The sequence below is a fragment of the Equus caballus genome, chromosome 12 (assembly GCF_041296265.1).
Source record: "Equus caballus isolate H_3958 breed thoroughbred chromosome 12, TB-T2T, whole genome shotgun sequence".
Classification (NCBI taxonomy): Eukaryota; Metazoa; Chordata; class Mammalia; order Perissodactyla; family Equidae; genus Equus; species Equus caballus.
In genome coordinates, this window is record NC_091695.1 from 49866019 (window position 1) to 49892434 (window position 26416).

General features: G+C 65.3%; 1 protein-coding gene and 1 long non-coding RNA gene across 31 annotated transcripts in view; one reads left to right on the forward strand and one right to left on the reverse strand.

Annotated features, from left to right (window-relative positions):
* BRSK2 (BR serine/threonine kinase 2) overlaps positions 1 to 26416 on the forward strand; it is a 69405-nt gene that overhangs the window by 37832 nt on the left and 5157 nt on the right. For 5 of the 30 annotated variants that reach the window (XR_002812054.2, XR_002812053.2, XR_002812052.2 and 2 more), the window contains exons 2-20: positions 4716 to 4810; positions 6295 to 6380; positions 9084 to 9224; positions 9676 to 9792; positions 10590 to 10623; positions 10815 to 10883; positions 10996 to 11142; positions 12570 to 12601; positions 12929 to 13093; positions 13262 to 13359; positions 13440 to 13590; positions 15495 to 15560; positions 17549 to 17609; positions 18387 to 18594; positions 19304 to 19352; positions 23676 to 23799; positions 25390 to 25570; positions 25639 to 25728; positions 25930 to 26024. Coding sequence is in view for 20 of the 30 variants with exons in the window: in XM_023654818.2 (XP_023510586.1) it covers positions 4716 to 4810; positions 6295 to 6380; positions 9084 to 9224; positions 9676 to 9792; positions 10590 to 10623; positions 10815 to 10883; positions 10996 to 11142; positions 12570 to 12601; positions 12929 to 13093; positions 13262 to 13359; positions 13440 to 13590; positions 15495 to 15560; positions 17549 to 17609; positions 18387 to 18594; positions 19304 to 19352; positions 23676 to 23799; positions 25390 to 25570; positions 25639 to 25728; positions 25930 to 26015 (2000 nt within the window). In the remaining 10 variants the exon portion in view is untranslated. Of the gene's footprint in view, positions 1 to 4715; positions 4811 to 6294; positions 6385 to 9083; positions 9225 to 9675; positions 9793 to 10589; positions 10624 to 10814; positions 10884 to 10995; positions 11143 to 12569; positions 12602 to 12928; positions 13094 to 13261; positions 13360 to 13439; positions 13591 to 15494; positions 15561 to 17548; positions 17610 to 18386; positions 18595 to 19303; positions 19353 to 23675; positions 23800 to 25389; positions 26149 to 26416 lie in introns of those variants that run through there. The other 25 variants (XR_011424186.1, XR_011424185.1, XR_002812055.2 and 22 more) reach the window with 10 other exon arrangements.
* LOC111776016 (uncharacterized) lies at positions 21173 to 24926 on the reverse strand. The gene is made up of 3 exons (XR_002812056.2): positions 23713 to 24926; positions 23008 to 23577; positions 21173 to 22198 (listed from the first exon to the last, which is right to left on the reverse strand). It is a non-coding gene; the product is annotated as an uncharacterized lncRNA (long non-coding RNA).

The following is a 26416-nucleotide window of genomic DNA, read 5'->3' on the forward strand; positions in this document are numbered from 1 at the left end:
AAGATGTGGACATTGTGTGGGTGGGGCATAGAGGGTATCAGAGATGGAAACCCACTCAAGAATCACCAAGAGGAGTAGGACCCCCATCTGGTCCCAGCCCCCTGCAGCAGCCACACATGGGGCGGCCAGAAAAGGCCAGGTGTGCAGGATGCTGCTGGGCACCCCGAGAGGTGGCATGGGCCAGGTGTGGTATGCCTTGGGGCCAGCTGGGGGGGCTCAAGACGCTATGGCCACAGGCAGAGAGGGAAGGGGCTCCAGGGAGGGGCAGGACCTTCACATCTGGTGTTCCCAAACATGCCTGGTAGGAGGGAAGTGGGCTTGATGGGGCTCCAGTGCCTGGAGGGAGGGAAGTGGGTGATCAAGGACTTCAGGGGGAGCTCTCGGCCTCACAAAGAGAACAGAGTGGACGAGCCACCCGCAGTGCTGAGCTGTCTGTCCATGGGGTCTGCAGGCTCATGGCAGATGGTGGAGGGAGCACCCAGGACCCCCAAGGGTTGGGCTTGCAGTCAGCAGGCTGTGGCTGGGCCACCTGAGAGGTTGGGAGGCAGGCCTGGGGCCGTGTCAGACCAGGGCCTTCCCCACATGAGGTGGGCCTGGAGCACCGCTGGAGGCTCCTTGCTCTGGGCTGGAAATAGCACTTGAGGCTGGAATGCACAGGACGCACTGGTGCTCCAGCCTCATTGAAAACCCCATTGTGCCTGTGGGGAGAAGGGTGTCTCTAGGCTGCCCCACCGCCCCCACTTGCTGCCTTCTGACCTTGACTGACCCACTGGGCTGCAGGGCTGGATCCCGGGACGCAGAGTGTCCCCCTCCCTCCCAGACCAGAGGGCAGTGGGTCCAGCCCCAGTGACAGTCTCTGGCCAGTGGAGTCCGGGCCCACGCTGGGGGCTCCCAGGGCTCAGAATCCTCTGGCAGGGTCTTTTCCGAAGGACCATGACCAAGAAGAAAAAGGAAGTCACAGCCAACTGGGGAGGCAAGGCATCTGCTCAGGGCCACCCTTGTCCTCCTGGCCCTGGCCCTATGGGCCCCTTAAGCCACCAGGGCCCAGCACACACCGGGCTGGCCTCCTTCCTCCTTCCAGACTGCCTGCTGGAGGCTGGCAGGGGCAGGAGGGCTGGGCACGCCTGCCGAGAGCTGCTGAGCGGAGCCCAGAGAGCACCCTGCCCACCAGCTCTGCAGCCACCTCTGGGCCTTACGGCTCCAGTAGCTGCGCAGGGGACGGGTTGGGGCTCACGAGGCCGTTCTGCAGCCCCAGCCCCAGCCCAGGTCAGGAGGGCCCCACACTCTTCGGCGCTTGGGGCCAGTGCAGAGGCTGCTCTCAGATACCTGTCGTCCCTGTGACTGTCCTGGCCCTGGGGGTGGCGCCCGTATTACTGCACACCACGTTTGTGCCTGAGCCTGGGCGCAGTGGGGAGCCCGCAGGTGGGGCAGCCCTGTGGGGCCCAGGGTCCCTGGCCTTTAAACCATACCTTCCCTCCATGGCCCTGTGTCTCCACCATGCCACAGCCCCTCCTTGCGCGGAGGCCTGGCACCCTCGGGCCCAGCTGCCTGCGCTCCCACACCGCTGCTCCCACAGTTATCTGTGACACCGTATACTTACCCTGTCTCGACATGCGCCTGCCCTTGCTGTAAAGACAGTAAGTAGAGATAAAGTTGCAATTGGAAAATGAGCCTGAGCAGTTGGAGAGCTGGATAACTAGGGCGATCGTGGGCTTCCCACGGAAACTGCATCCATCGGAGGCTGCAGCCTACTCAGAAGGGCTCCTGAGGGCACACTCTCCACTCCCTGCCTCCAGGGAGGTGGCAGGACTTCTGGGGACCCAAACATCCTGCTCTGAGGACCCTGGAGCTGTGGGAGACCTTCAAACCCAGGGCTGAGCCACTGCCCAAGGAGGGGCACCTCCACGCCATGATTTGAGGGGTGTGTAGGAGTCTGCAGAGTAGAGGATTTTCTGGGCAGAGAGGCGGCAAATGGAGGAAGATGAAGGCAGGGAGGGAGCCACCAGAGTTCCTGGGTGTGCCCAGGGCAGCCCTCCTGCACCCCAGCCGTGCGTCCTGGCCACCACAGGCCCCAGCCCACAGGCCCGCAAGCAGCTCTGTGGGGACAGCAGACCTGTGCCCTGACCTCGTCCACTGGGCCCACTGTCCTCCTGGCCTTTCTGAGTGGCTGTGCACCAGTGGGTGAGGGACCTGCTGTTTCCTCGACTATAAGATGGGGTGGGGACGGCCCCACGGCACACAGCGCTTGGCAGACTGCTGTCCTCTTCACAGCAGTGGCCACAGTGGCTGTGTCATCCATTTAACTTTCTGCTTCTGGAGAGCTGGCCATGCTGCTGCCAGGCTCCTGTTGATTGGAGGCCACTCTTCTCCCTTCCCCGGAAGCAGGGCCACGATCCCCCACATCCATGACCCCAGCCTCCCCGGGACTTGTGCACAGGACATGTGCACACAGTGCATTCCTGCCGCAGCTGGCGGCCGTGTGGTCCTGGTCAGTGCGCTTTAGTGGTGTGGTCTCTGGAGGTCTGCTCAGGACCCTGGTGGCTGAGGCACACACCCTTCCTGCCTCCTGCCTGCGGTCTCCAGGTCACTCCCCAGTTTTGCTACATGAGCAGCTGTGCACCGCTGGCCGCAGGCCCTCCTGCGCTCAGGAATGCCATCCCAGGGCTCGGCCCCAATGGTGTGTCCTGGGGCAGTGCGTCCTTTGCCCTGTAGGGTCTCTCCGGCTCATGTGTGGGTGTTTCTGGCCATTGATGTCTCTTCCTGGGACCGTTGCCTGCTGTCTGGACACCATGTTGGCATCTGTCACAGGCGTTTGAGAACTTGTAGGTGCTTGTACCCCTCGTAGTAGTGGTCTTTGCCACCTGTCACCATTGTGTCCTCCGTTCCTCAAGGCCTGTGAACCTTGTTTGGGGTCTTGCTGGACAGGACAGAGGTGTTGCTTCTAACCAGGGCCAAGTCCTGCCCATGGCTGGACTCTGTCTAGGAGGCCGTGGGGTCCCTGGGCCCCGGCTCGGAGGCTCTGGATCACACCTGCCTCCCGTTCCTCATGCTGTGCTCTCTGCTCCTTTCCACCTGGAATCGCAGGGTTCGAGCGCCAGATCAAAGGCAGCCGTGAGAGGCCCCGGAGCCCGCAGCCCTTCCCAGGGCAGGAGCCCCGGCTCAGCAGGCACAGCGCCACCATATGGGCTTCCCAGAGCGTGGGAGCCTCAGGCCCTGGGCATAGGCTCCCACAAGGTCTGTGTGCCCCACCTGCCCTCTGTCCCCAGCCTGGCCTGCAGCTGCTCCTGCCTCAGGGAGCACAGTGTCATCTTCTCACTGCCCATGGCAGAGGCTCTGGCTGCGGGGCAGTCTGTGCAGGCCGCTGGGCGAGATGGGGCATGAGGGGCCCAGGAGGCCTCCGACCCCAGGGGAGAACCTAGTGTGCTAGGAATGAGAGGAGGTGTGAGGGAGTGGCGAGGGGACTTGTCTTCTATGGATGTGACAAAGGATTCGTTTCCCGTGAAAGTCAAAGGGCTCCTGCAAGTCAGGAATACCCCCAGGAGGCGGTCACCACGTGAAGGCTGACGTGGCAGCAGTCCGGGGCCAGGTGCCAGCGGCCAGCTCTGAGTTGGACACGGTGCCTGGTGGAGATGGGACGAAGCAGTGTGTGGGCGCCCCTCAGGGTTCACGGAAGGGGCGCCCCTCGCAACGGAGCAGAGGTCGAGGTCGGGCTGCGGTGCCCTGGTCAACTCACCCTCCACGTGGCAGCCCCCTAGGCCCCAAAGGCTGGAGGCAGCCCCGACCATTGTGACCTCCCCAGGCCCATCAGGGATTCAAGGCGCCTTGGGGGCGCTGGGATGGGGGCTCTGGAAGGAGAGCACAGGTCTCCTGGGCCGAGTTCACAAAGCAGTCTAGCCAGAGGGCAGCAGGCCAGGTCACAGTGGGAGAGGGGCTACTGGTGGCCCCGGTGGCGCTTCCCAGCCAGGGAGGGAAGGGGAGGCAGGCGCCCAGCCATGCCCACGTGACAAGCCCCAGAACTGTGGGGACTGGAAGTGTGGGGCAAGCAGAGTTGAGTCAGCAGAGCTTCTGCCCCGTGGGGGTCAGGGGAGGCAGGCAGTCCCTGCAGCCTGGGGGGAGTGCCGAGCTGGGTGCAGGTGTCGGGCGCTTCTGTCCAGGGTCCGCAGACTGAAAGGAGGGTGATGGGTGGGGGTCGCAGGGTAGCAGAGGCTGGGTGTCCTGGGGGTAGGGGTCTGTGTGGGGCCTCATGGGGCTGGGTGGGAGTGGCCCTGGACCCAAGGGCACCCTGGCCCTCCTGCTGGGGGTGGCTGAAGGCCTGGGGGAGGGACTCGGAGCAAGGGTCCGCCTGAGACCCAGGGCTCAAGGAGGCCTCAGGGCCGGTATGTGGGAGGAGGCATGTGGCTTGGGACAGAGGGACGCTCCACACGGAGCCGTTCTGGGCAGTGACCAAGGAGCATGGAGCAGAAGTGGCCGGAGTCTGGCAGGCTCCAGGCACGCTGGCAGGGGGGTGGGGGAGTCAGATCCAGACCCTGAGTGAGGGGCTGGGTAGGACACAGGGGCGGGCGGGCGGAGGGGACGGGACCCTCAGCCAGGGCCTTGGAGAGTAGGCCGCGGCCACCCCCAGGAAAGCTCTTCGAGGTTGGGGGCCCATGGCTGAGAGTCCTCCAGGCCCTGCACGAGGCCCCAGATGGGGTCTGATGGGCTTCTCCCCGCCGCAGGCCTCGTGAAGCTGGGGGTTCACTGTGTCACGTGCCAGAAGGTGGCCATCAAAATCGTCAACCGGGAGAAGCTCAGCGAGTCTGTGCTGATGAAGGTGAACCACAAGCCGGGGTCTGGGGGGGCAGGCGGGGCCTTGAGACCAGCCTGGGGTAGCCCTGCGGTGGGTGCCCCGTGGGTGGGGCCGAGAGCTGGGCTGCAGCAAAGCCAGCCCAGATGGGTCCTGCCCTGGCCTGCTCCTTGCGTCCCTCACCCCTGCACACCCTCTCCTGCTGGCAGCAGAGCTGGCTCCCTCTCCTGGCCTCCATCAGTCTGGTCAGTCTATCACCACCCAGCACATGGGCCCCTCCCCTCCAGCCCTACCCACCCTTTCTCCCTGCTTCAGCCAGGGGCCTGGGGCACGGCCAGGTGCTGTTCTGACCTGCTGGGACAGCAGGCTGGGCATCAGTTTCCAGTTAGAATCAGGACAAGACCCCTGCCCTGAGGAAGAAAGAGGACGTGATAGGCTCCCTCCTTCCCACTGCCCCCCCAGTCCTGGGAGCCCCCCGCAGCCTCATGGGGGAGTCTGGCCCCCTTGGGGCTGGAGCAGACTCCATGTGGGTGGAGGGCTCCTGGGGTCTGCCCAGACACTCAGTGGGGAGGGGCTGCGCAGGCCTCGGGGTGTCCATCTGCCTGCTCACACGTGGGTGTGGGTGGCTGAGACCTCCCAGGTGGGTGGCCAAGCGGGGTCTGCCCCATCACCAATGGCTGCGCCCCTGAGCCCCCGCCCATGGGCTGCGCCTCTTGGACCCTCCACATGGTTAATTCACTCGTCTGCTCAGGGCTGTAGGGCAGCGGCCTCCTGGCTCGTGGGGCCGTGATAAGGGCTCTGCCCAGGCGGGGGAGATGTGCAGGGGGCCAGGGTGAGAGCCAGGGACACAATGAGGACCCCTCTGGCTGCTGGGGGCAGGGAGGGACTTGGGCCCAACTGGGAAACCCCAGGGACCTGAGATGGGACGGTTTTAAGAGGAGGCGGGGGTCCCTTGGATGGGTGGGGGCAGTGCAAGCAGGGGGCAGGCAGGTTGCGACCCTGCCTTGGACAGCGCCTGGCTGGGGCCTGGGCTCTGGCTGGGGCACTGGGACTCATGGGTTCAGTGTGCTGCCCATGAGGTCTCTGAGGGGAGGGACAGGTGCTCAGTGGAAGGGGGTCTGGGGCTGTAACTGGGCCCACCCCACCACGGCCTGCAGGGACCAGGTGCGGCCGGGGGAGGGGTGGGGCCCTGTGCAATGTGACATGGACGGCTGGCCCACACGGGTGGAAAGCCTACCCTAGACTGGCCCCGCTCCAAAGCCCGGTGCTGCCCCCTGAGCCCACTGAGGCATCCCGAGGGGCTCAGTCCACTCAGACCCCTCAGTCTCCCACCAGTGGGAGGCTCCTGAGGGCAGGCGGGCAGCGGTGTCCGTGTCTGCCCATAGCCTGGCCCCGTACGCGGCGTCAGACGTCGAGCCTCAGAGCGCAGGGACGGGCAGTGGGTGGAGGTGGGGGTTGTGAGGGAATGAGCCCCTGCCCCCACCGTGACGTGCTTTCTTCTTCCCGAGCAGGTAGAGCGGGAGATTGCCATCCTGAAGCTCATCGAGCACCCTCACGTCCTAAAGCTGCACGACGTTTATGAAAACAAAAAATATTTGTAGGTATTGCTGGGTCCAGAGAGCTGGGGTGGCCAGAGGTGGGGCTGGGGGCCTTGGGCAGTGGAACTGGGCAGGGAGCCGTCTTAGGAGGGGCTCTGAAGGCCGATCCCCAGGCTGTGGCGGTCACTGCTTCTTGACCAGACCCGTGGCCTGCTCTGCTGGAGACTGGCAGAGCCACCAGCCTGAGCCACCAGGTGGAGTGGGGCTTCCTGGAGGAGTGGGCTGCCGGTGGGGGTCAAGGGGAAGGCGCCTCTGGGACCCTCTCTCCCTGGCCCCAGCGAGCCTTGACTCCATCAGTGCTGGGGACTGCCACTCTCCCTCCCCACTCACACTGAGCCCCCGTCTGCTCCCTCACCGGGCTCGGGACCCTAGGCTGGCTGACTGTACTTTCGCCACCCCAGACCCCTCACCCAGTCTGTTGTCCCACCCACCAACCCTCCTGGGGATGCCTGGCCCCGGGCTGCTGAGTATGCCTTACCTCCTGTCACACCGTGGCTGCCGAGGCCAGTGGAAACCTCACTGTCCCCTGCAGACCTGGGTCGGAATCCTGGTGCCCCCAGGTCACCAGCCCTCTGTGCTCAGCGAGCTCGCTGGGGCTGCAGGCGGCGGTCACCACAGGCTCACCTCTGGGGAGCATCCAGCTCTGCCACTGCTGCATGTGTGACTGTAGGAAGGCTCCTGGCCCTCTGTGCCGTGTCCCTGAGGGAGGGGCTCTCCTGCAGTTTCCTCGGGGACATGCAGATTGAGGACATGAGACACAAGGGCTGGCTCGACCCCTGAGTACAACCCCGACCCCCAGCCACCCTCGTCCTAGAGCCCTGGGCACCTGATGCAGGCCGACCAGCTGCCCAGGTGGCCGTCCTCAGCCCCTGGGCACTGCCCTGGGCAGTGGAGGTGGGGCAGGAGGCCGGTGCGAGGGCAGCCCTGGGGGAGCAGGAGGGCTTGGGACCCAGTGTCCCCCTGGCAGGTTACTCACTCTCTCTGCACCTCAGTTTCCTCGTGCATGACGGTGTCACCACTACGCCAGCTGGGGTCCCAGCCAGCACAATGGCCAACTCCAAGTGTTTAATGAGGGTGGAGTGCCAGGAGCTGCCCTGCATGGGGGACCTCAGTCACCACGGGCCTGGGCCCTGACACTGGTGGACTGCGGAACTTGGCCACCATTAGGGCCTTGATGAGGTGCAATGGGGCCACACCACACTCCTGCCCTCGCCCCCACTGGCCTGATCAACCACCTGGCAGTATCTTAGTGGCATCCTGTGGGTTTGGGATGCAGGGTGTGCGGCCATGCCCCCTGCACACCTAGTACATGGGACACCTCACACCTCTGTGGCTGCTGAGTCACTCGTGAGGCAGACACATAGGCGACAGCAGAGCCTGAGGTTCAAGGAAGCCAACATGGGGCCAGGCAGTTGGGGAGGGGCCTGGGACGGCGGGGCCAGGTGGGCACAGCTCGGCAAAGGTGACGGGAATGGGGGACCTGGACACAGGCGGACAGGTAGCCGGTCCAGGGGATTGCAGGGGCCAAGGTGGGGCCCTGCTCCACCTCACAGACAGGCTCCTTGTGCCCAGGGCCCCCAGCGCACTGACCCCTCAATTCCTGCAAAACCAGCCCTTGAGACAGCTGGTCACTTTTGATCCCATGGCCGCCGGGCACGCCCCTGAGGCCCTGGTCCTGCCAGCCCTTGTCCTGTGTGGCTCCTCTCATGATCCTCTCCTCTCATGCCTCCCCCCGAAAAGCCACTGCAGCCTGCCCGGGACCCCACCCTCACCAGTTCCTACCAGTGACTCCTCGGGAGTGTGCTCAGTGTCCCAACCAGGCTCCCCTGAGGCCCCGCAGGCATCAGAGTCCATCGTCCCAGGGACCCGCCACTTCTCCCAGAAACCACCCTGGTCAGGCCCCACCACAGGCTCAGCTCGCACACAGCCCGCTTCTCACCCCCCTTTCAGAGGGGTGCGGGTCCCCCCAGCCACCATCACCCCAGCCAGAGCCTGGACACCTTCCTCCACCTGACCTCCCCGTCCTGTCTCAGCCCCCACCCCACAGCCCTGCACAGCTGCCCAGATGTCCTTGGTCCCTGGACCCCTGCTTGGCGCTGTGATGCAGTTGAGGGGAGGGTGCAAAGGGCCAGGCTGAGCAGAGGGGCATCCGGTCCCTCCAGTAGCCCAGTCCCCACCCCTGGCACCGCTCCAGCCGCACTGAGCCAAGTCAGGGGCAGTTGCCACCCTGCCAGCTGGGACACACCCACCCAGGCCCTCCTCCTACCCCTTCCCCTCTGTCTTCCCAGACCTCCTTTGAGGGAGAGCTTCCCCACACCCCCGGCTGCGCCCTACTAGCCCCTCGCCTACTCCCTTTTGATGTCTGTCCTGCTGGCCAGGGCTCCCTGAGGGCCCGACGGTCTGATTCATCCTGTTGTTGGGAAGTTCTGCCTGGGCTGGCCAGGGAGGGCTGGAAGGGCCGAGGCCATGGCTCACACAAGGTCCAACCACAGTACCTCTCTCGCCTCGGGCCAGCATCCCTCAGCTGGGGGGCCATGTAGCCCTGCTCCCTGGCCCCAGGCGCCAGAGATGCCTCCAACAGGCTGCCCTCGAGGTGGGGCCTCATGCTGAAGGTGCCAGGACACGACGGTGGCTCTAGCTGGGTGGCCCTGGGGTGGGCCGGGCACGCTGTGTGTGCCCACTGACGCCCGCCATCCCCGCAGATACCTGGTGCTAGAACACGTGTCTGGAGGTGAGCTCTTCGACTACCTGGTCAAAAAGGGGAGGCTGACCCCCAAAGAGGCGCGCAAGTTCTTCCGGCAGATCATCTCGGCGCTAGACTTCTGCCACAGCCACTCCATATGGTACGCGCCCCCGTCACCCCAGGAGCGCCTCCCCCGACTCTTGCATTCCCCTATCCCCTTGGAGTAGACAGTACATCTCTTACTGACTCCTCAAGGGCCTCAGGACATTTTCTGCCAGGTGCCCACCCAAGAGTTGGAAGCCTCTCCTCGGCTTTTTCAGGGCGTCCTCGGTCTGGGGACCGCAGGTTGGCCTCCGCGCAGAGCGGTGTGGGGGAGGCAGCGAAGGGAATGGGGCCTCAGGGAGCAAAGCAGAGCCTGCCCAGGGGCCACAAGAGCCAGCAGTGCGACCCAAGAGAGCCTGTCCCTCCATCCCACAGACCAGAGCCCAGGCAGGCCACGTGAGATGGGCTGCCTGTGACATCACCAGGAGCTGCCATTGGCCTCATGCTGTGTGGTGGGGAGGGAAGGGGAGACAGCTCTGGGCCCTTCGGCCTGACCCGGTTCCTTCCAGCCACAGGGACCTGAAACCAGAGAACTTGCTGCTGGACGAGAAGAACAACATCCGCATCGCGGACTTCGGGATGGCCTCCCTGCAGGTGGGCGACAGCCTGCTGGAGACCAGCTGTGGGTGAGTGCATACCTGCCTCGGCCCTGCCTGCCGCTGCAGCCCTGCACCCCTGCCAGCTCTACACAGGCTCGGAGAGGTGGCCCAGATGCTGCTGCCCCAGCCCAGCCCATGGATGCACGTGGGGTCTCTGTGTCTGCCCGGCCAGGTGGCCCTGCAGCCCCAGGGCCTCCCTCCAGGCCCCCGCAGCCTGGGCTGGAGGCAGGACCCCTGGCTCTGCCCCCGGCTCTGGCTCTGGTGTGCTGTTCAGTGAAGGGGTGGCAGGTGGCCCGCCTGGCCCAGAGCCTCCCTCGGCTCTCCCACCAGGCCCTGGAAGGAGGTCCAGCCCCATGGCTGCCTGCCCTGGGGCAGGGGGAGCTGGTGCACAGCTTCCTGCTCTGTGCACCCTTAGCAGAGGGACCTAAGTTGGGACCCCAGGACATGCCCCGTGGTCCTTCCTCTGACGCCCATCTCCTTGGACCAGGAGGGATGGGCAGACTTCCCTGAGCATAGAGGAGCCCCAGCTCCCAGGCCTTGTTGTCCCCCAGGGAGCATGCAGGGCATTAGGTGGTGGTGTGGTGGCACCAGAGCCCCCTGAGCCTCCTGGAAGGCGTGAGGGCCCCAGCGGGACTCCACCCCAGGGGGCAGGGAGCACCCCTCCTCCAGGCCCCTCCTGTGTCCCAGGGGCCCAGAGGTCCAGGCAGTGGACAGGGAGCAGGGACCACCCCTCATGTGGGCCCCACCTTGTGTCCGGGGCAGCCCAGAGGCCCAGGCCACGGACAGTGGTGCTGCCTCGAGCCCTGACGCTGGTTTCCCTTCAGGTCGCCCCACTATGCCTGCCCCGAGGTGATCCGGGTAAGTGGCCATTGCCCGCGGCCCCCACCCCAGGCCCTATCTGTCCAAGGGGCCTCCCACCCCAGCCCTCGGGGAGGTCTGAGGGTCCACGTGTCCTTGGACAGCCCACGGGGCGACTCCCAGACCCTGGCCCGGGCCCCTCGCCGGCAAGCCCCGGCCCTGCGCCCGCGCCCACCGCACTGTGTCTGCAGGGGGAGAAGTATGACGGCCGTAAGGCGGACGTGTGGAGCTGCGGGGTGATCCTGTTCGCCTTGCTGGTGGTGAGACCCCGTCCCGGCCCCCATCCATCTCTGTCCCCGCCCCTCACCCCGCCCCACCCCGCCCGGCCACCGCCCACCCTCCTTCCCGCGATGACCCCCTTCCGGCCGGCAGGGGGCGCTGCCCTTCGACGACGACAACCTGCGGCAGCTGCTGGAGAAGGTGAAGCGGGGCGTGTTCCACATGCCGCACTTCATCCCGCCCGACTGCCAGAGCCTGCTGCGTGGCATGATCGAGGTGGACGCCGCGCGGCGCCTCACGGTGCGTCCGCCGCCTGCGGGCGAGGCTCCTCTGCACCCGCCTCCCAGGGCGAGGGGCGCTGCCCACGGGGACGGCCCTGTGCGCGGGAGTGTGTACGGAGCCCTGGGTGTGCGCGAGTGTGCCGGTGTGCAGAGGGCGTGTGCGTGCACATGTGAGAGTGTGTGCACAGCTGTGTGTGACTGCATGAACAGGCGTGTGTGGGCGTGTGCATGGGTTTGTGAGTGTGCACACGTGCACAGGTATATGGGCACATGCACATGGGTAACAGTACATGCACAGAGGCATGAGTGTGTGTGAGAATAGGAGTGTGCATGCGAAGCTGTGTGTGGGCATGTGCATGGGTGTGTGCGTGTATGTGCAGGTGTGCAAGCACATGGGCATGGATGTGTGCATGTGTGCATGGGTGTGAGCGTGTGCCGGGCATAGGCATGTGCACAGTCCTCTGCCTGTGAGTGTGGTTCTGGAGCGCTAGGTGTGCCTGGGAGGCGAGAGTCCACCGTTACTGGCTCCCTTCTCCTGGGCCAGTGCTGTCAGCATGACCGACTCCCACGCTGGGGGATGGGAGGGTCTGAGGGAAGCCCCCCACTTCTGAAAGAAGCCCCAGGTCAGCTGTCTGTGGTCTCCTGCCAAGGGGCTAAGCTGCTGCCAAGTTGGCAGGTCCCCAGGGCGAGGGCAGTAGGACTCCCCTGGGTGGCCTGGTGCCCAAGAAGCCGCCCTCTCCCTCCCTCCCCAGCAAAGCTGTCCTGAGTCTGGGTGGGGGGCTCGGCCCCTGGGCCTCCTGCTTGTACCTTCCCCCCAGCCCCTCCCCACGCAGATGGGCTGGGCCTGGCTGCTTCCCCTGCTCTCCTCCCTCACACCTCCTTCCCAGAGCCCCAAGAGGGACCCGAAGCATAGGCCACCAGGCCCCCGCCCCTGCCTGCGGCTCCCACTCCTCCCCTCCCCAACTGCTTGCTTTCTCTAGGCTGGCATTTCCTCTTCACTTGGGAGGGCAGGTCAGGGGAGCTAGCCTGGAGCCTCTGGGAATGCAGCCCTCCCCCTCCTTACGCCCCCCACCCCGCCCCACATCTCCCATCCTCCCCCTTCCCACTCCTCGCCCTCCCTTGCCCCCTCCCCTCCTCATCCACCCTCTCTCCCTTCTCCCCCTCCCCCATCCTTCCCCTCCCCTGCCCCTTCTCCGCTTTCCCCTTCTCTCCCTCCCCCCCTTCCTCTCCCTCTCTCCTCCTCATCCTTGTTCTCCCCTCATCTTCCCCTCCCCTCCCCCTCCTGTCCTCCCCCATCTCCATCCTCTCTTCTCCACCCCCTCCCCCTCCTCTCTCTCCAGCTCCTGTCCCCCTCCCCTCCTGTGCCTCCCCCTCCTGCTCCCTCTGGCTTCCTAACGTGGGCTCTCTCCTTCCCCCTACTAACTCCCTGTTTCTCTTTCCTCGTAGCTAGAGCACATTCAGAAACACACATGGTATATGTAAGTAGCTTCTCCTCCCACTCCTCGCCTGCTTGCCTGTGGCTGTGGCCTGGAGGGCCTGCTAGGGAAGGCGGGGGGGAGGACCCAGCGCAGGCCTGCCCCAGCCTTGGCTGCCTGGCCAGCTCTCAGGGCCCCTGGGCTGGCCTGCACTGGGCACAGGCAGAATGCAGGAGGTGTGCAGGGGCTGGCGCAGGGGGAGCAGCAGGACTCAGGGTCCCCAGGAAGGGGTGGGCCTCCCGGCTTCCCGCCCTCCTGGCCGCCTCAGGGTGGGGGTGGAGGAGCCTCCGCTGGGCCAGAGGTGAGTGGCCGCTGCCCTGTCATCCACAGAGGGGGCAAGAACGAGCCGGAGCCTGAGCAGCCCATTCCCCGCAAGGTGCAGATCCGCTCACTGCCCAGCCTGGAGGACATCGACCCTGATGTGCTGGATAGCATGCACTCGCTGGGCTGCTTCCGCGACCGCAACAAGCTGCTGCAGGACCTGCTGTCCGAGGAGTGCGTCTGTGGGGACACCCACCCAGGCGGGCGGCAGAGCCGGGAGTGTTCGTAGGAGGCGGTGGGGAGTGGGTGCCCTGGGGGAACACAGAGTGGCCCCGGGGACCATCACCCAGGAACTGATGTGCCCTGGGGCCAGGCCTCCTCACCGCCTCTCGCCTGCTGCAGGGAGAACCAGGAGAAGATGATCTACTTCCTCCTCCTGGACCGGAAGGAGAGGTACCCAAGCCACGAGGACGAGGACCTGCCCCCAAGGAATGAAATAGGTACAGCCCCAGGGGCCCAGCCTCACACCACCCTTTGGTCCCACGCGGGCTGCCCGGCCCTGACCCCCCTCTGCATGCAGACCCTCCCCGGAAGCGTGTGGACTCCCCGATGCTGAACCGGCACGGCAAGCGACGGCCAGAGCGCAAGTCCATGGAGGTGCTCAGCGTGACGGACGGTGGCTCCCCGGTGCCCGCACGGAGGGCCATCGAGATGGCTCAGCACGGCCAGAGGTGCGTGCCTTCCAGAGGACCCGGTGCTCCGGCTCCTGTACCCTGGCCTGGTCGGTGTCAGCACCCTCATGGGCCGGCTGGGCCTGGCCTAGCTCATCTCTGCCCCCTGGCCCTGGGCTGCGCCGAGGCCACTGGGCGGGGTGGACTGTGCCGTGCCGAGGACTCGGCTGCTTGGACTGCGCTGGCTGCACTGGGCTGAGCTGGGCTGAGCTGGGTTGGGCTGCACTGGGCTAAACTGGGCTGGATTGGGCTGAGCTGGGCTGGGCTGGACTGGGCTGAGCTGGGCTGGGCTGCACTGGGCTGCACTGGGCTGGACTGGGCTGAGCTGGACTGGACTGGACTGACCTGGGCTGAGCTGGGCTGGACTGAGATAGACTAAACTGGAGGGGCCTGGACTGAGCTGAACGGGACTGAACTGGGCGGGACTGGAAGGGCCTGGACTGGGCTGGGCTGAGCTGAACGGGACTGAACTGGGCTGGACTGGAGGAGACTGGGCTGAACTGGGCTGGACTGGGCTGAGCTGGGCTGGGCTGAAATGGACTGAACTGGAGTGGACTGATCTGAAGTGGACTAGTCTGAGCTGGACTGTACTGGACTGAGCTGGGCTGGGTTTAACTGGGCTGGGCTGGGCTGTCCTATCCTGTCCCCACTTGACATTGGCCTCAGGCAGTGTTGTGCAGGGATGTGGAATTCTGGGAGCAATGAGCAGGTCTGGCTATCCCGACAGATCCCCTGGAGGAAGGACAGGGTCTGGGCCCCACAGCACCTCAGCTGAGTGGCAGCCAGCTGGGCGAGGCTCTTGGCAAATCCTCACCCTGGTGCTGAGTGTGACCTGTTGGGGGCAAGGCCCAATGTTCCTGCCCAGTGGGGGCTTCAGCCATCTGGGGACAGCCCTGGGGCCTTGGAGCACCACAGGAAGTCCCAGCAGCCTTGGCCACCCCTGGACAGCTAGCGCTAGGTGCTGGGCCAGGCAGGCCTCCTGTGGAATTTGGCAGTAAATGGGGACCACAGGGCAGCAAGGCCCCCATCAGGATGAAACTGGGCTGGTGGTCCATAGCCCCCGGGTGGTCCCAGGCCCTCCCCCAGGGAACCAGGCTGGCTGGCTCAGCCTCCGACCTGGGGTCCCCGCCCTCTGAGGCCTCCTTCCAGGTCTCCAGACAGCCATGGACACGCCCGTGGGCTCCTGCATTGGGGGGTCGAGAGGAGGAGCAGGAGGAAGGTCCTGTTGGCTGAGCTCCTGCCCTGACCACACCTGGCGTCCTGCTTGTGGTGGGCGCACCTCCCCCAGCAGGCCCCCAGGGGAGAGTGGCCCCCTCCAAGCGGCTCACTGAGAGGTCACCTCTCGCCAGCCCGCCTTCCCACACGACAGGCTGAGTGCTGACCGCCTCCCCATACCAGCTGCCCTGCAGCCCTGCCACGCCACCTGCCTGGGGCAGGGGCAGGGGCATGGGCCCGGCGTGGGAGCCCACCCTGCCGTGGTTCCTGCTCTGCCTTCCAGGCCCCACTGCCTGGGAAACAGGGTGCTGGGATGAGGTGTGGACCATCCCGATGGTCACCTTTGTAAAGCCCTTTTCCTCTTGGCTCCTCCCCACCAGCTGCTGCTCCGGGCTCTGCTGCCTCTTCTGGCTTGGCCACTTAGCACTGGGCCACAGCAGGCCACCTCCTGGAGCTAAGGGGTCCTGGGCATCCTCCAAGGCCTGTCCAGCCGCCCTGCCCAGCAGGTCACCAGGGCAGGATGCACTGTGGCCCTGGTGCTCTCCTGCCCGACTGCTCCTGGCGTCCGTGTGCCCTGGCAGGGGGCCAGGTGCCTGCGCCCAGCCCAGAGCTGTGTGGTGGGCAGGCCTCCTGGACTGCCAGCGGGGCTGTGTCAGTAACTCTCTTCTCTCGCTTTGTTCCTGCTGTAGTAAAGCAATGTTCAGTAAAAGCCTGGATATCGCTGAAGCCCACCCCCAATTCAGCAAAGAAGACAGGTACACACCCTGCCCACCCACCCCCGCCCCCTGCCCTGATGGCCACGGTGGGCCTGGTGGCAGGGCTGGGCCTGAGGCGCGTCTGGCTCTCTCCCTTTGGCCGGGGAAGGGCCTGGCCAGGGTAGGCAGAGCCCAGCAGGAGGAGAGGGCTGCTGGGGCGAGGCCGACGGCCAGCCTGCGAGGGGCCAGGAGACCCACAGTGCTCTCCCTGCCCTGGGACCCCAGTGGCTGCAGGCTGTGAGACCCCTTCTGGCCTGCCCTTGCCCTGTGGCCGGTGGGCCTCTGTGGCCCTGGTTAACCTCCCCTCCCTGTTCTGCATGGCCCCTGGGTCCTGGGGCCTCCCTGCTGCCCACAAGGGCCTGAGTGGATGCGTCACCAGGGCCGCTTGGCCCCCCGAGTCCTGCGGGCTGCAGGCTCCCCAAGGAGGCGGCAGGAGGTGGGACAGTCCAGAGGCCTCTGCATGGGGCCAGTCCTCCTGAGCCCCCGGGGCCCTGCACCTGTAGGCTCTGCTGCCTGTGGGCACCGGTGGTCAGGCCTCACCCCATCCCCCTGCTCCAGCCCCGCCTGCCTTTTCTGGGTTCTGGTGCCGTCCTTCCTATTGCAGGCAGCTCCAGCCTGGTTTCCAGGGGCCTCCTGGTTGGACAGGTGTGGACGCGGCTCCCACCCGCTGCTGCTTTTCTGCTTTCTTGTGCCAAGCGACGAGCTCGTGGCTGGCTCAGTGGGAGGTCTGCTCATGGCTGCTGCCTCTGCCAGCCTGTGGCTGCTGGGGTGGGCACCAGCTGGGACCGACTGGCCCCCAGCTCCCTTATGCAACATCTGAAAGCTTCAGCCCTGGCCTGGCTCTGAGCACCATCTTGGCCGCGAGGGGTCAGGCTAGGGGCTAGGAGCAGGGTCCGCAGCGCCCCCGGCTCCATAGCTGTCAGGTCAAGAGTAGGACACTCGTCGCCATGGGGCCCCAGCCCACAGGTGCCAGCGTGGGCTCAGCTTCTCCCTGAGGCCCAGGGGCCGGGCCGTGGTGTGGGCGGGTGAGACCCCTCCAGAGGCCAGGCGGTGGGTGAATGGCCCTCACTCTCTTGTGCCCTCCTGTCCCAGGTGGCCGCCCCAGTCCCTCCCGTGTCCTCCTCCAGGACGGCAGGTGCAGGTGCCCAGGGGTGGAAGGCGTTCACTTTCCCTCCGGCCGTCGGTGTGGTGGAGAGGCCTCTGGGGGGTCCAGCTCCAGCCTCACAGGAGCAACGGCTGTGTGTGTGTCTCAGCCAGGCACACTGGGCCAGTGGGCTCTCTTTGGCCACGCCCAGGCCAGGTCTGCAGGCCATGTGGGCCAGTGGTGGACAAGGACCATGGTCCCTGCCAGTGTCCACCCTAGCCTCGTCTTGCCCAGGCCCGCCCAGTGTGAGTGAGGAGAGGGCTGTGGGCTGGCCTGCCGTGGGCAGCTCTGGGCTGGGCGGGTGGGCCATGGGTCTGGAGTGGCTGGGCTGGTGCCCAGCTGGAGGCCCACATGCAGAGACATGAGGGCTGGGCCGAGTGCAGGATTCAGAGCCCTGTGAAAGCTCAGCCTTGGGGGTCAGGCCGGGCTCAGGGCAACCAGGGCATGGAGTGGACCCGGCACAGGGAATGGATTCAGTTCGCAGGGAGCCCCCACGTCCCCTTGTCCCTCCGTCCACCTAAGCCCCTGGCAGACCCTTGCTGAGGGCTCTTCTCTGCTGTCCTGGGTCTAGCACCTCGGACACGGGACAGCTGTCATGTGGTGCAGAGGAGGAGCTCCAAGGCCACCAGCCACAGCCCTGGGCCTCTGATGGGGCCTAGATGGGCTGTGGGCCTTCCTGGGCCTGGTGAGAGGCAGGGTGGGGACAGCAGGATGGCCCTGGGCAGGCCGGGCGTGCACCAGGCCAGGGCTCCAGGCCTCTTGCAGAGTCTACCTGGGGGGAGAGAGGGGCCAAGAGCCCGTGGCCCTTTCCCAGGCTGACCTGCTTCTGCGCCTGTGTCCCCAGGTCTAGGTCCATCAGCGGCGCCTCCTCAGGCCTCTCCACCAGCCCTCTCAGCAGCCCTCGGGTGAGTGACCCGCCCGCTCTCTGCAGGCTCCGGGAGGTGCCCGTGCCTCTGCGGCCGGCGGGCGCCGGGTGGGGGGAGGCTGGTGGACAGAAGCAGGCCCCGCCTCGCCTGGTCCCCGCCTGCGGCTGGGGCTGCCGCGTGGCTGCCACTGCTCTCGCTAACTGCACGCTCTTGTTCTGTCTTGTTTGTTTTCTCGTGTGTCATTTGTTTTCTTTTGTGGCAAACACTCCCCCCCCCCCCAACGCCTGCCTGTCCCCGCTGCTCCCGCCTGGGGTCCCGGCTTCTCTCTGGTCCTACGGGTGCTGTGTGTGCATGCGGGGGGCGGGACGGGGTGTGCACGCTGGCGCTTGGCTCTCGCGGACCCCTTGGACCCCTTACTCTACTCTCTGTCCCACGCCTGCCCTGTAGCCTGTTAGAAAGTTTGTTCTGCCCCCCCCACCCCCGGAGCTCCCCTTCGTGGCCTGCCCCACGGCCACCTCCATGGAGCCCGAAGCTTGTCGGAGTGCCTCGCGGCTGGGACACGTCCTCCCTGCACAGCCCGCCCCGCGGCCCAACCCCAAGACCCAGACCTTGCCGAGCAAGGCCAAGCTGACCGACAAGCCGCTACAGGGCACCAAGTCTAACCCGCTCCCAGCCGGCACCCAGGCCCGGCCCCCTGTCCCAGGGGGCCTCGGCCCCCAGCTGGCCCTGCCCCCGGCCTCGCCGACCCTGCCGGCCCCCGCCCGGCTCCTACCCGCCGGGACTGAACCAAACACCAAATCTGTCCCCACCATACAGGTGACCCCTCACCCCTCTCCAAGGGGCAGTCCCCTCCCCACCCCCAAGGGGACGCCCGTGCACACGCCCAAGGAGAGCCCAGCCGGCACGCCCAACCCCACGCCGCCGTCCAGTCCCAGCGTTGGAGGGGTGCCCTGGAGGACACGGCTCAACTCCATCAAGAACAGCTTCCTGGGGTCGCCCCGCTTCCACCGCCGGAAACTGCAAGGTGCGCTTGGGCCGGACGTGGCAGGGTGTATGGGGAGTAGGGCCACAGCGGGAGCACCGGCCGTCCAGCCAGTGGGGCAGGTGGGGGCTGTAGGCTACGGGCTGCCCCCTCCCCCATTTGGTGGTTCATCTGCCAACAACACTGGACAGCAGCCCATGTCCACTAGGCCAGCGCAGGCCTGGGCAGCACCTCCAGACGTCTATGTGTGCCTGAGCCTGCCCACCACGTGTGTCAGGGGTCCACTCAGAACTGCCCTCCCAGCAGGTGCAGCCTTGGGACCCCTCTTGGCTCCTTTGCTCCTCACTTAGCCCTTCGTCCTCCTTGGGCCGGGTTGCCTGAGCACGTGGGTGGTGTGGGTGCAGAAGGTCAGGAAGCCCTCGGGACCAGGGCAGCAGTTGACAGCTGACCCCTGCATGCTGGGTGCTGAGGGTCAGTCGGCACTGCCCATCTCCTGGGCCCACGGGTCGCACAGCACAGCTGATGGGTGGGACATGGAGGGCCAGTGCCATCTGTGAGGGACAGGAGGGCTGGCTGCAGGCCAGAGAAGGTGTGGCCTGGTTTCAGCACCCGTGGTCAGGACAGCTCCTGGCAGCTGGGGCTGACCTGTGCCCTTGGGTGCTGTGGATAGTGACAGCCTGCGGGTGGGGCCCTGCTGGGGGAGGGCCGTGCAGTGACCACGCTTCTCTCCTTGTCCTGCTTGTGTCTACAGTTCCAACGCCAGAGGAGATGTCCAACCTAACCCCGGAGTCGTCCCCAGAGTAAGTGGCCCTTGCCCGAGGTCGTCAGCCTCCCTCCTGGTGTCTGGACGCCAGGCACATGAGGGAGGGTCATGCTGGACTCTCCAGGTAGCAGGCCAGGGGGAGCCACGGGCGGCTCCAGGGCCGAGCAACCCAGCCTCTTGGGTCCTCCTCCTTGTCTCCCTGTGGCCCTTGGCTTACCCCCAGGTCCCTGCCCTCTGCCCCCTGCTTTGGCCACCTCCTCCCCAGTGCTCGTGGCTCTGAGTTGGGGAGCAGGGCCCGGGGCAGTGAGAGGGCCGCTGGGGAGTAAAGCCTGGCTCTTCCCGGCTCTGCTGGGAAGCCACACCCTGGGGTGGGGAGCCCAGGGCTGGCCAGACTCAAGGGATGGACAGCATAGCCATGTCTCAGAGTGACAGTCCACACCCGCCGGGAGCCCTGGCCTCCATGCTGGGAGAGCCCTTGGTAGCCAGGCTGGCTCATGTCTCTCGACGTGCCGGACCTGGGGTCGTGGGAAGTACTGGCCTGTGGCGCCTGCAGCAGGAGCCTCTGTCAGGGCTGCCCAAGAGCAGAGCCCCCAAGTGTGGCCAGAGACTCGGGGGCTCGCGGATTGGAGTCCTCGAGGGGAAGACATGGCACTGGCCAGGGAGGAAGAAAGCCATGGAATGGCCCAGTGGGACACACGTCCAGGGGAGGGTGGCCTTGGTCAAGGCAGGTGTAGACCAAGCCCCCGGCTCCCCGTCCCATAAGAGGAAGCAGCAGGGGCCTGTGGGAGGCAGCAGGAACCCAGAGCTACACACACACACACACACACACACGCAGATGCCACTCACCGAGATGCTCCTCTGTGGTGTCACCCGATCACACGGTGTCTGGGGCAAAGACCCTGGAGAGGCGCCGCCTGCTCCACTCTCCCCACCTTCCCCCTGGTGACCTCCATTGCACAGTCTGTGGGCTGATGGTATGAACACAAGACGTGGTGTGGGTGCCAGGCAGGGCGCCAAGGGTGAAGGTGCTGGAGAGCCGCTGTGACCTCACGCGGGCAGCCTGCGCCAAGGCACCGGGCCAGCCGTCACCTGAGCCAGAGAAGAAGCTGTTACCGAGTCTTGTGCGCCGACTGAGGCTGTGGGCCTGGCACCACTGGTGGGAGCCGGGCGAGCCGCCAAGCCAGTGGCACCCAGCACGGCGTGTGCCCTGGGGGCTGAGTTAGGGAGCGTTTTAATCCACTGTCGGCGTCCCTTCAGTCACAAGTTTCTGCTGTTGTCAGAAGCTCTCGCGAACATCCTTGGCATGTCATCGTCATATTTTCAAGGATACTTGAAAACCTCCTACAAGCAGCCTCAGCCGGTTGGGCAGTCTGCAGCCCCTCCTTCCCAGCCTGAGCCCCGTGGAGGCCTTGCCCCCTCCTGAGCGCCCTGGCCAGCACCCGCCCCTCCTGTGTGTTGACCCCTGAGTGTAGCCCCCACATGTTCGCCCACCTGAGACATCCTACCTACAGCCGCCAGCAACCCTGCATCAGCCCAGCTTCCCAGAGAAGCAGCTGGCAGGGTGTGCACGCCGGGGCTGGTGTTTTCAGGAACTGGCTCATGAGACTGGGGGCGCTGGCGAGCCTGAGACTAGGCTCGGCAGGCTGGAAGTGCAGGTTTGCATGACGTTGCAGCCTTAAGTCTAAAACCTGCCGGCAGACAAGCAGGAACTCAGGCGGGCCTCCATGCTGCCATCTTGAGGCGAATTCTTCCTTTTCTGGGAAACCTCAGCCATTGCTCTGAAGGCCATCAGCTGATTGGATGAGGCCCACCACGTTTGAGAAGGTCACCTGCTTTCTCAGTCAAATGATTACCATGTCTAAAAAATATCTTTTAATAAGCAACACCCAATGTTTGACCAGGCAAGCCAAGCTGACCCTGAAGTTAACCATCACGGGCCCATCACCATCTCCCTCCACTGGCCTTGCCAGCTCATCCAGGCTTCTTTCAGACATGGACTATTTTGTCAGATGCCAACCCCTGGGTTCCAAAGTACAAAAGTCAGATTCCATTGTTATTCTTCCATCTTTTTCATCAAGGGAGAAGCAGGTTCCGGAACCACTTCCCTGAGCACCTCCTGGGCTCCAGGCCCTGGGACAGGTGCTGGGGTCCAGCGGTGAGCAGGCTGGGGTAGCAGCCTACCCTGGAGTGTGGGATACAGAGCCGATGGCCAGAGAGCAGCTGGATGTGGGGAAGGACGCTGAGGTGGCTGAGCACCGGCGTGGGGTCCGCGAGGAAGATTCTGCATATCTTGACCTCTGCCTTCTGTCGGGAGTCCTGGCAGGGCACGGAGGTCGGCTCTTGCGGGTGGGAGCAGGAAGTGCTGGGTCGGCAGGCGGCTGGTGCTCCAGAATTGCCATGGTGGCCGAAGACCCAGTTCCGGAAATGGGCAGAAGAAAGGAAAGTCGCGTGGCCATGAAAACCACCAAACCCAGCCTGAGAGTCAGCCCAGAGAGCTCTGCTGACATGAGACCGACAGCTCACCCTGCCACCGCTGCTGGAGCAAGACATGGGCCTGAGACCAGGCCGGCCCTGGCTGCAGACACTGCACGTGGCTGCTGCAGCACCTCCCCCCAGGTCCCTGCCTCTGCATCACTAGCTCCCAGTTTGAGTGGGCGTGTTTGATTGGTGGAGGTCTTCGTGGGTCAGGGCCTGGACGCAGCCCGACTGGCCCCTCTGCTTTAGGGTGTCAGCCAGCTGTGGTCACCTCAAGGCTCAACTGGAGCAGGATCTGCTGCCAAGCTCAGGTGGTGTTGGCAGGATTCAGGTCCTCATGGCTGTTGGACAGAGGGCCTCGGTTCCTCACCATCACGTCAGCTGGCTCCTTCAAGACTCAGTGGAGACCTGCTAGCAAGATGGAAGTCCCAGCCTTTATAACCCAATCTTGGAAGTGACCTGTCACCTTCCTGCATGCTAGTTAGAAGCAAGGCACAGGCCCTGCCCACACCCAAGGGGGGGCCACACGGGCATCCAGGAGGCAGGGCGGCGGGGCCACCCAGGGGTCTCCCACACTGCTGCGTGCTGTAGCAGGAAGGGCTCCACCTCAGGGGGCGCTCAGACACAGGACAGAGTGACAAGACCAGACGGAGCAAGGAAGGGAAGCCCTGGGTGCCCGTGAGGCGAGAGGCCATGTGCAGGAGGGTGCTGCCAGCCTTGGGCTCCCCGGGATGCAGCCTCCACCCTGCCTAGCACAGCAGCTGGGCCCATGGGGTTGACGTGAGTCCACGATCCAGTGACCTGGGCTCGGGCAGCCACTGGTCCTGAGGATGGGGGTACAGGGGGTGGCACTGGGGGGCCAAGGCTGCCCCTTCTCTGTGCCATCTCCCCCACCATACCCTGCAGGGTTCCCCTGCTGCCCCCCTATCCCTGCCCTCTCTGGCTCCCCACACAGCCCTGGGACAAGGGCAGATGGCTGCACAGCAAATATCCCCAACCTTGGCGGCTTCAACAGAGAGGAGCAGGCTGGGGGCAGGGTGGGCTTTCTGCTCTTTCCTGGGGGATTCCAGCAGGTGCTGCCTGGGCCAAGCAGGCGGGGGAGTGGGGCCCAGGGCTGTGGGACTAGCATTAGGGATGTGAGGTCAGGGGCAAGGATGGTGGGGTCAGGGGTGGGGCGGGGGCAGGGTGGGGCCAGGATGGTGGGGTTGTTACTGAACCTTAAGCAGGTTCGCTTTTCCGTCGCACAGCAAGCCAATCTCTGACGCCGGGCGCAGTGGAACAAAGTAGGAATTTTCCTGCAGAGCACTGAGCAAGGAGAGCGGGCAGCTAACGCTGTAATCCCGAACTCCCCGAAAAGCTACAAGCAGGGGTTTTTATTGGGGGTTTCAAGTGGGGGAGGGGGAGCATGTGGCCTTGGGGCGGAAGTTCTAAGAGTCCTCTGCACAGGTGCAACTGTCTTCCATGTTGCATGCGGTGGATTTTAGTCTGTGATGTTGAACGTTTACACTCAGTCACTGGCTTCTTGGTGCCCCTGCATGATGCTTGGGGGCGGGGTTGTGGTCAACAAGCTGCCATGTGTCAGCGTCCCCCTGCTGTTCTGCAGAACAAGCTCAGAAACTTGGTCACTTTGTTTCCCATGTCAATGGTTTCGGCCTAATCCAGGGAAATTTTAACTCCTTCCTTTTTGGTTTCAGGGGCAGGGCCTGGGCAGGGGGTGTCATCACCAGATGGTGGGGTCAGTGCTGGGTCAGGGCAGGTCAGGTTAGGGCAGTGAACTGGCCTCTGGCCTGGAAGGGAGAGAAGGGCAGGCCTGTCCCCAGACGCTCTGCTGATGGCACAGTGTACCCTGACATAACCAGCCCTCTGCCCCACGTCCCTCCCCCAGGCTCGCCAAGAAGTCCTGGTTTGGGAACTTCATCAACCTGGAGAAGGAGGAGCAGATCTTCGTGGTCATCAAGGACAAGCCGCTGAGCTCCATCAAAGCAGACATCGTCCACGCCTTCCTGTCGGTGAGCCTCACACCACTCGGGACGCTCGCCCCGGACAGAGGGTCCATCCATCCCTCACTCGGCAGACACTGCCTCCCACCTGCTCCGCTGGGGCCGCAGCATCACTGAGGCCATGGCCTGGCCTGGGGAGGGCCCAGGGAGCTTGCATTGACAGAACCACAGTCGTGCTGTGCACAGGCCCAGACCGGGGCTGGGCTCTGAAGGAAGGGGCACTGGGGACAGGGCCAGGCCTTGGGGGTGGCCCCTCACTGAGACGGGGTGAAGCACAGGCGGCCTCGCAGCAGCTCGCAGGGATGGGACATGAGGCTTTGACTCAGAGACTCTGCGAGGTGTGGCGGACGCGCCTGGGGGCTGGGGAACGGTCGCTAAGCGGCTGTCTCTGGTCCCTGTGTGCCCTCCAGACACCCCTCGCCCTGCCAGCTCTCTGAGGGTGGACCGCGCTGGGGCCTGGAGTGCGTTCCACTTGTCTTTGCTGGGATCTTGGGCATGCGGAGCAGAAAGCCCTGAAGGTTTTCTTCCAGAGTCACGCCAGGGGGCCCAGCCTGCCTGGGCCTGCCTTGTGCTAGGTTCCCTAGGATCACAGCTTAGGAGTATCAGAGGGATCCCAGCATCTCTGCAGCCCGAGTTCAGGCCCAGCCTTCGGGGCGGTTTCTCTAACTCGGGGCAGCCTTGGCCCACTGGGCAGTGCATCACCCCTGCTGCCTTGGCTGCAGCCCAGCCTCCCTCAGAGTGCAGGGACAGCTCTGTGCCCACTAGAGGTCTCCAGGGCCCAAGGAGCCAGCACCAGGCAGGGAGTAGCCTCACGCTGCACACAGGCACCCTGTCTCTGAAGCCTGCTCTCCTCTTTGGGAGCGGGTTTGGCCCCCTAACCCCGTCCTGACCACCTGCCCCCTAGGCCCCTCTGGCTGCTTGTGGGACACCAAGAATTCCTCCCCTGTGACCTCGACCTGGCCAGTGCCCGCCTCTGTCTCCTGACATGGGTCAGCCCTTCTAACCATGAGGCCAGCGCTGTGCTCTCCTGAGCGGCAGGGCCCTATCCTGGGGGTGACCCATGGGCCTTTCCCCCTGCTGCTGCATAACCCCAAAACGCAGAGGCTCCTGGGCCCGGCGCCGAGAGCTTGGACTCCAGAACCAGCAGAGTGATGGGCACTGTCGTCAGCGAGGCCATGTGGCCTCAGCCTCAGAAGCACTTTGTCAACATGCAGCGAAGGCTTGAGGCTCGGTCCCCGCTGCTGCTCTCTGGGGTCTGCAACCTTGCACTCACCTCCCCCTCCGCCCTCAGTCCCGCCCCCTACGCCCTCCCTCTTCCCCTCCAGGTTACCTTCCTCTCAGGAGCCCTGCCTAGTGGGCCTAGTAGGCCAGGCCTGCTCTCCTGTCAGTCCGTGTGAGAAATCTCCACGGAGGCTCCACGTGCCTCTGCCGCGTGGCCTTGGAGCGGGAGACCAGCTCCTACTTGATGGGCCTCATCTGGCTACGCCTGTTTCACAGATGAGGCGGGGGCTGGCTCAGTGCATCCAGTGCACAGTCTTGTGCACAGCACACATGCTGGGCTGGGCCGGGGCCACGCTCACGCCACCTGCCACCCTGCAGATCCCCAGCCTCAGCCACAGCGTCATCTCCCAAACCAGCTTCCGGGCTGAGTACAAGGCAACGGGGGGCCCAGCGGTGTTCCAGAAGCCAGTCAAGTTCCAGGTGGACATCACCTACACTGAGGGGGGTGCAGCACAGAAGGAGAATGGCATCTACTCTGTCACGTTCACGCTTCTGTCAGGTGAGCCGCTGGGCCGGGGGATGGGCTCTGGCCAGCCCTGCCCGGGCGTAACCCCCAGTCTCCCACAGGCCCTAGCCGCCGCTTCAAGAGGGTCGTGGAGACTATTCAGACCCAGCTGCTGAGCACACACGACCAGCCCTCCACCCAGCATTTGTCAGGTGAGGCGGGGGCTCAGTGCGGGCCGCCCGGCGGGCTGGCAAGTGGGGCTTGGCCCCTCCGATGTGCCCCACTCCCACCCCAAGCTGTGCTGCGCCCTCAGGGAGCAGGGCCCTCCCAGCGCAGCGGGCCGGCTGCATCTGCACACCCAGGGAGGTAGGGCCCAGCACACCACACTGAAAGGCGCCTCTTGTCCACTGTAGAACCCCCCCCGCCAGCGCCAGGACTAAGCTGGGGTGCTGGGCTTAAGGGCCAGAAGGTGGCCACCAGCTACGAGAGTAGCCTCTGACGCTGGCAGGTAAGGTGTCCGGCCCCGCCACTGGGGCGGGGAGGGGGCTGCGGGCAGGGCCTCCGGTGAGAGCCAGGCTGGCCCTGAGAAGGCACCCCGTGCCTGCTCACACCTCCAGTGGCCAGCTCCTGGCCCTGGACAGGCCGTGCAGGCCCGGCCCCCAGGCTGAGCAGCTGGAGACGGGCAGCCGGGCCCTGGGACAGTGAGAGCAGGCTCCTGGAGAGCAGTGGCCATGTCCTGCCTGGGAGCCCTGCACCCTCAGGGCTCCTGCCCGAGGCACCTGTGAGGGCTCTGACCTGGTGCCCACCCTGCCTAACACCCTACCCATAACGGGCCTGCGACTGTCTGGCCTTGAGCAGGGCAGAGGGGACCTGAGGCCCCAGTCAAAGCAGGGGCTCCCC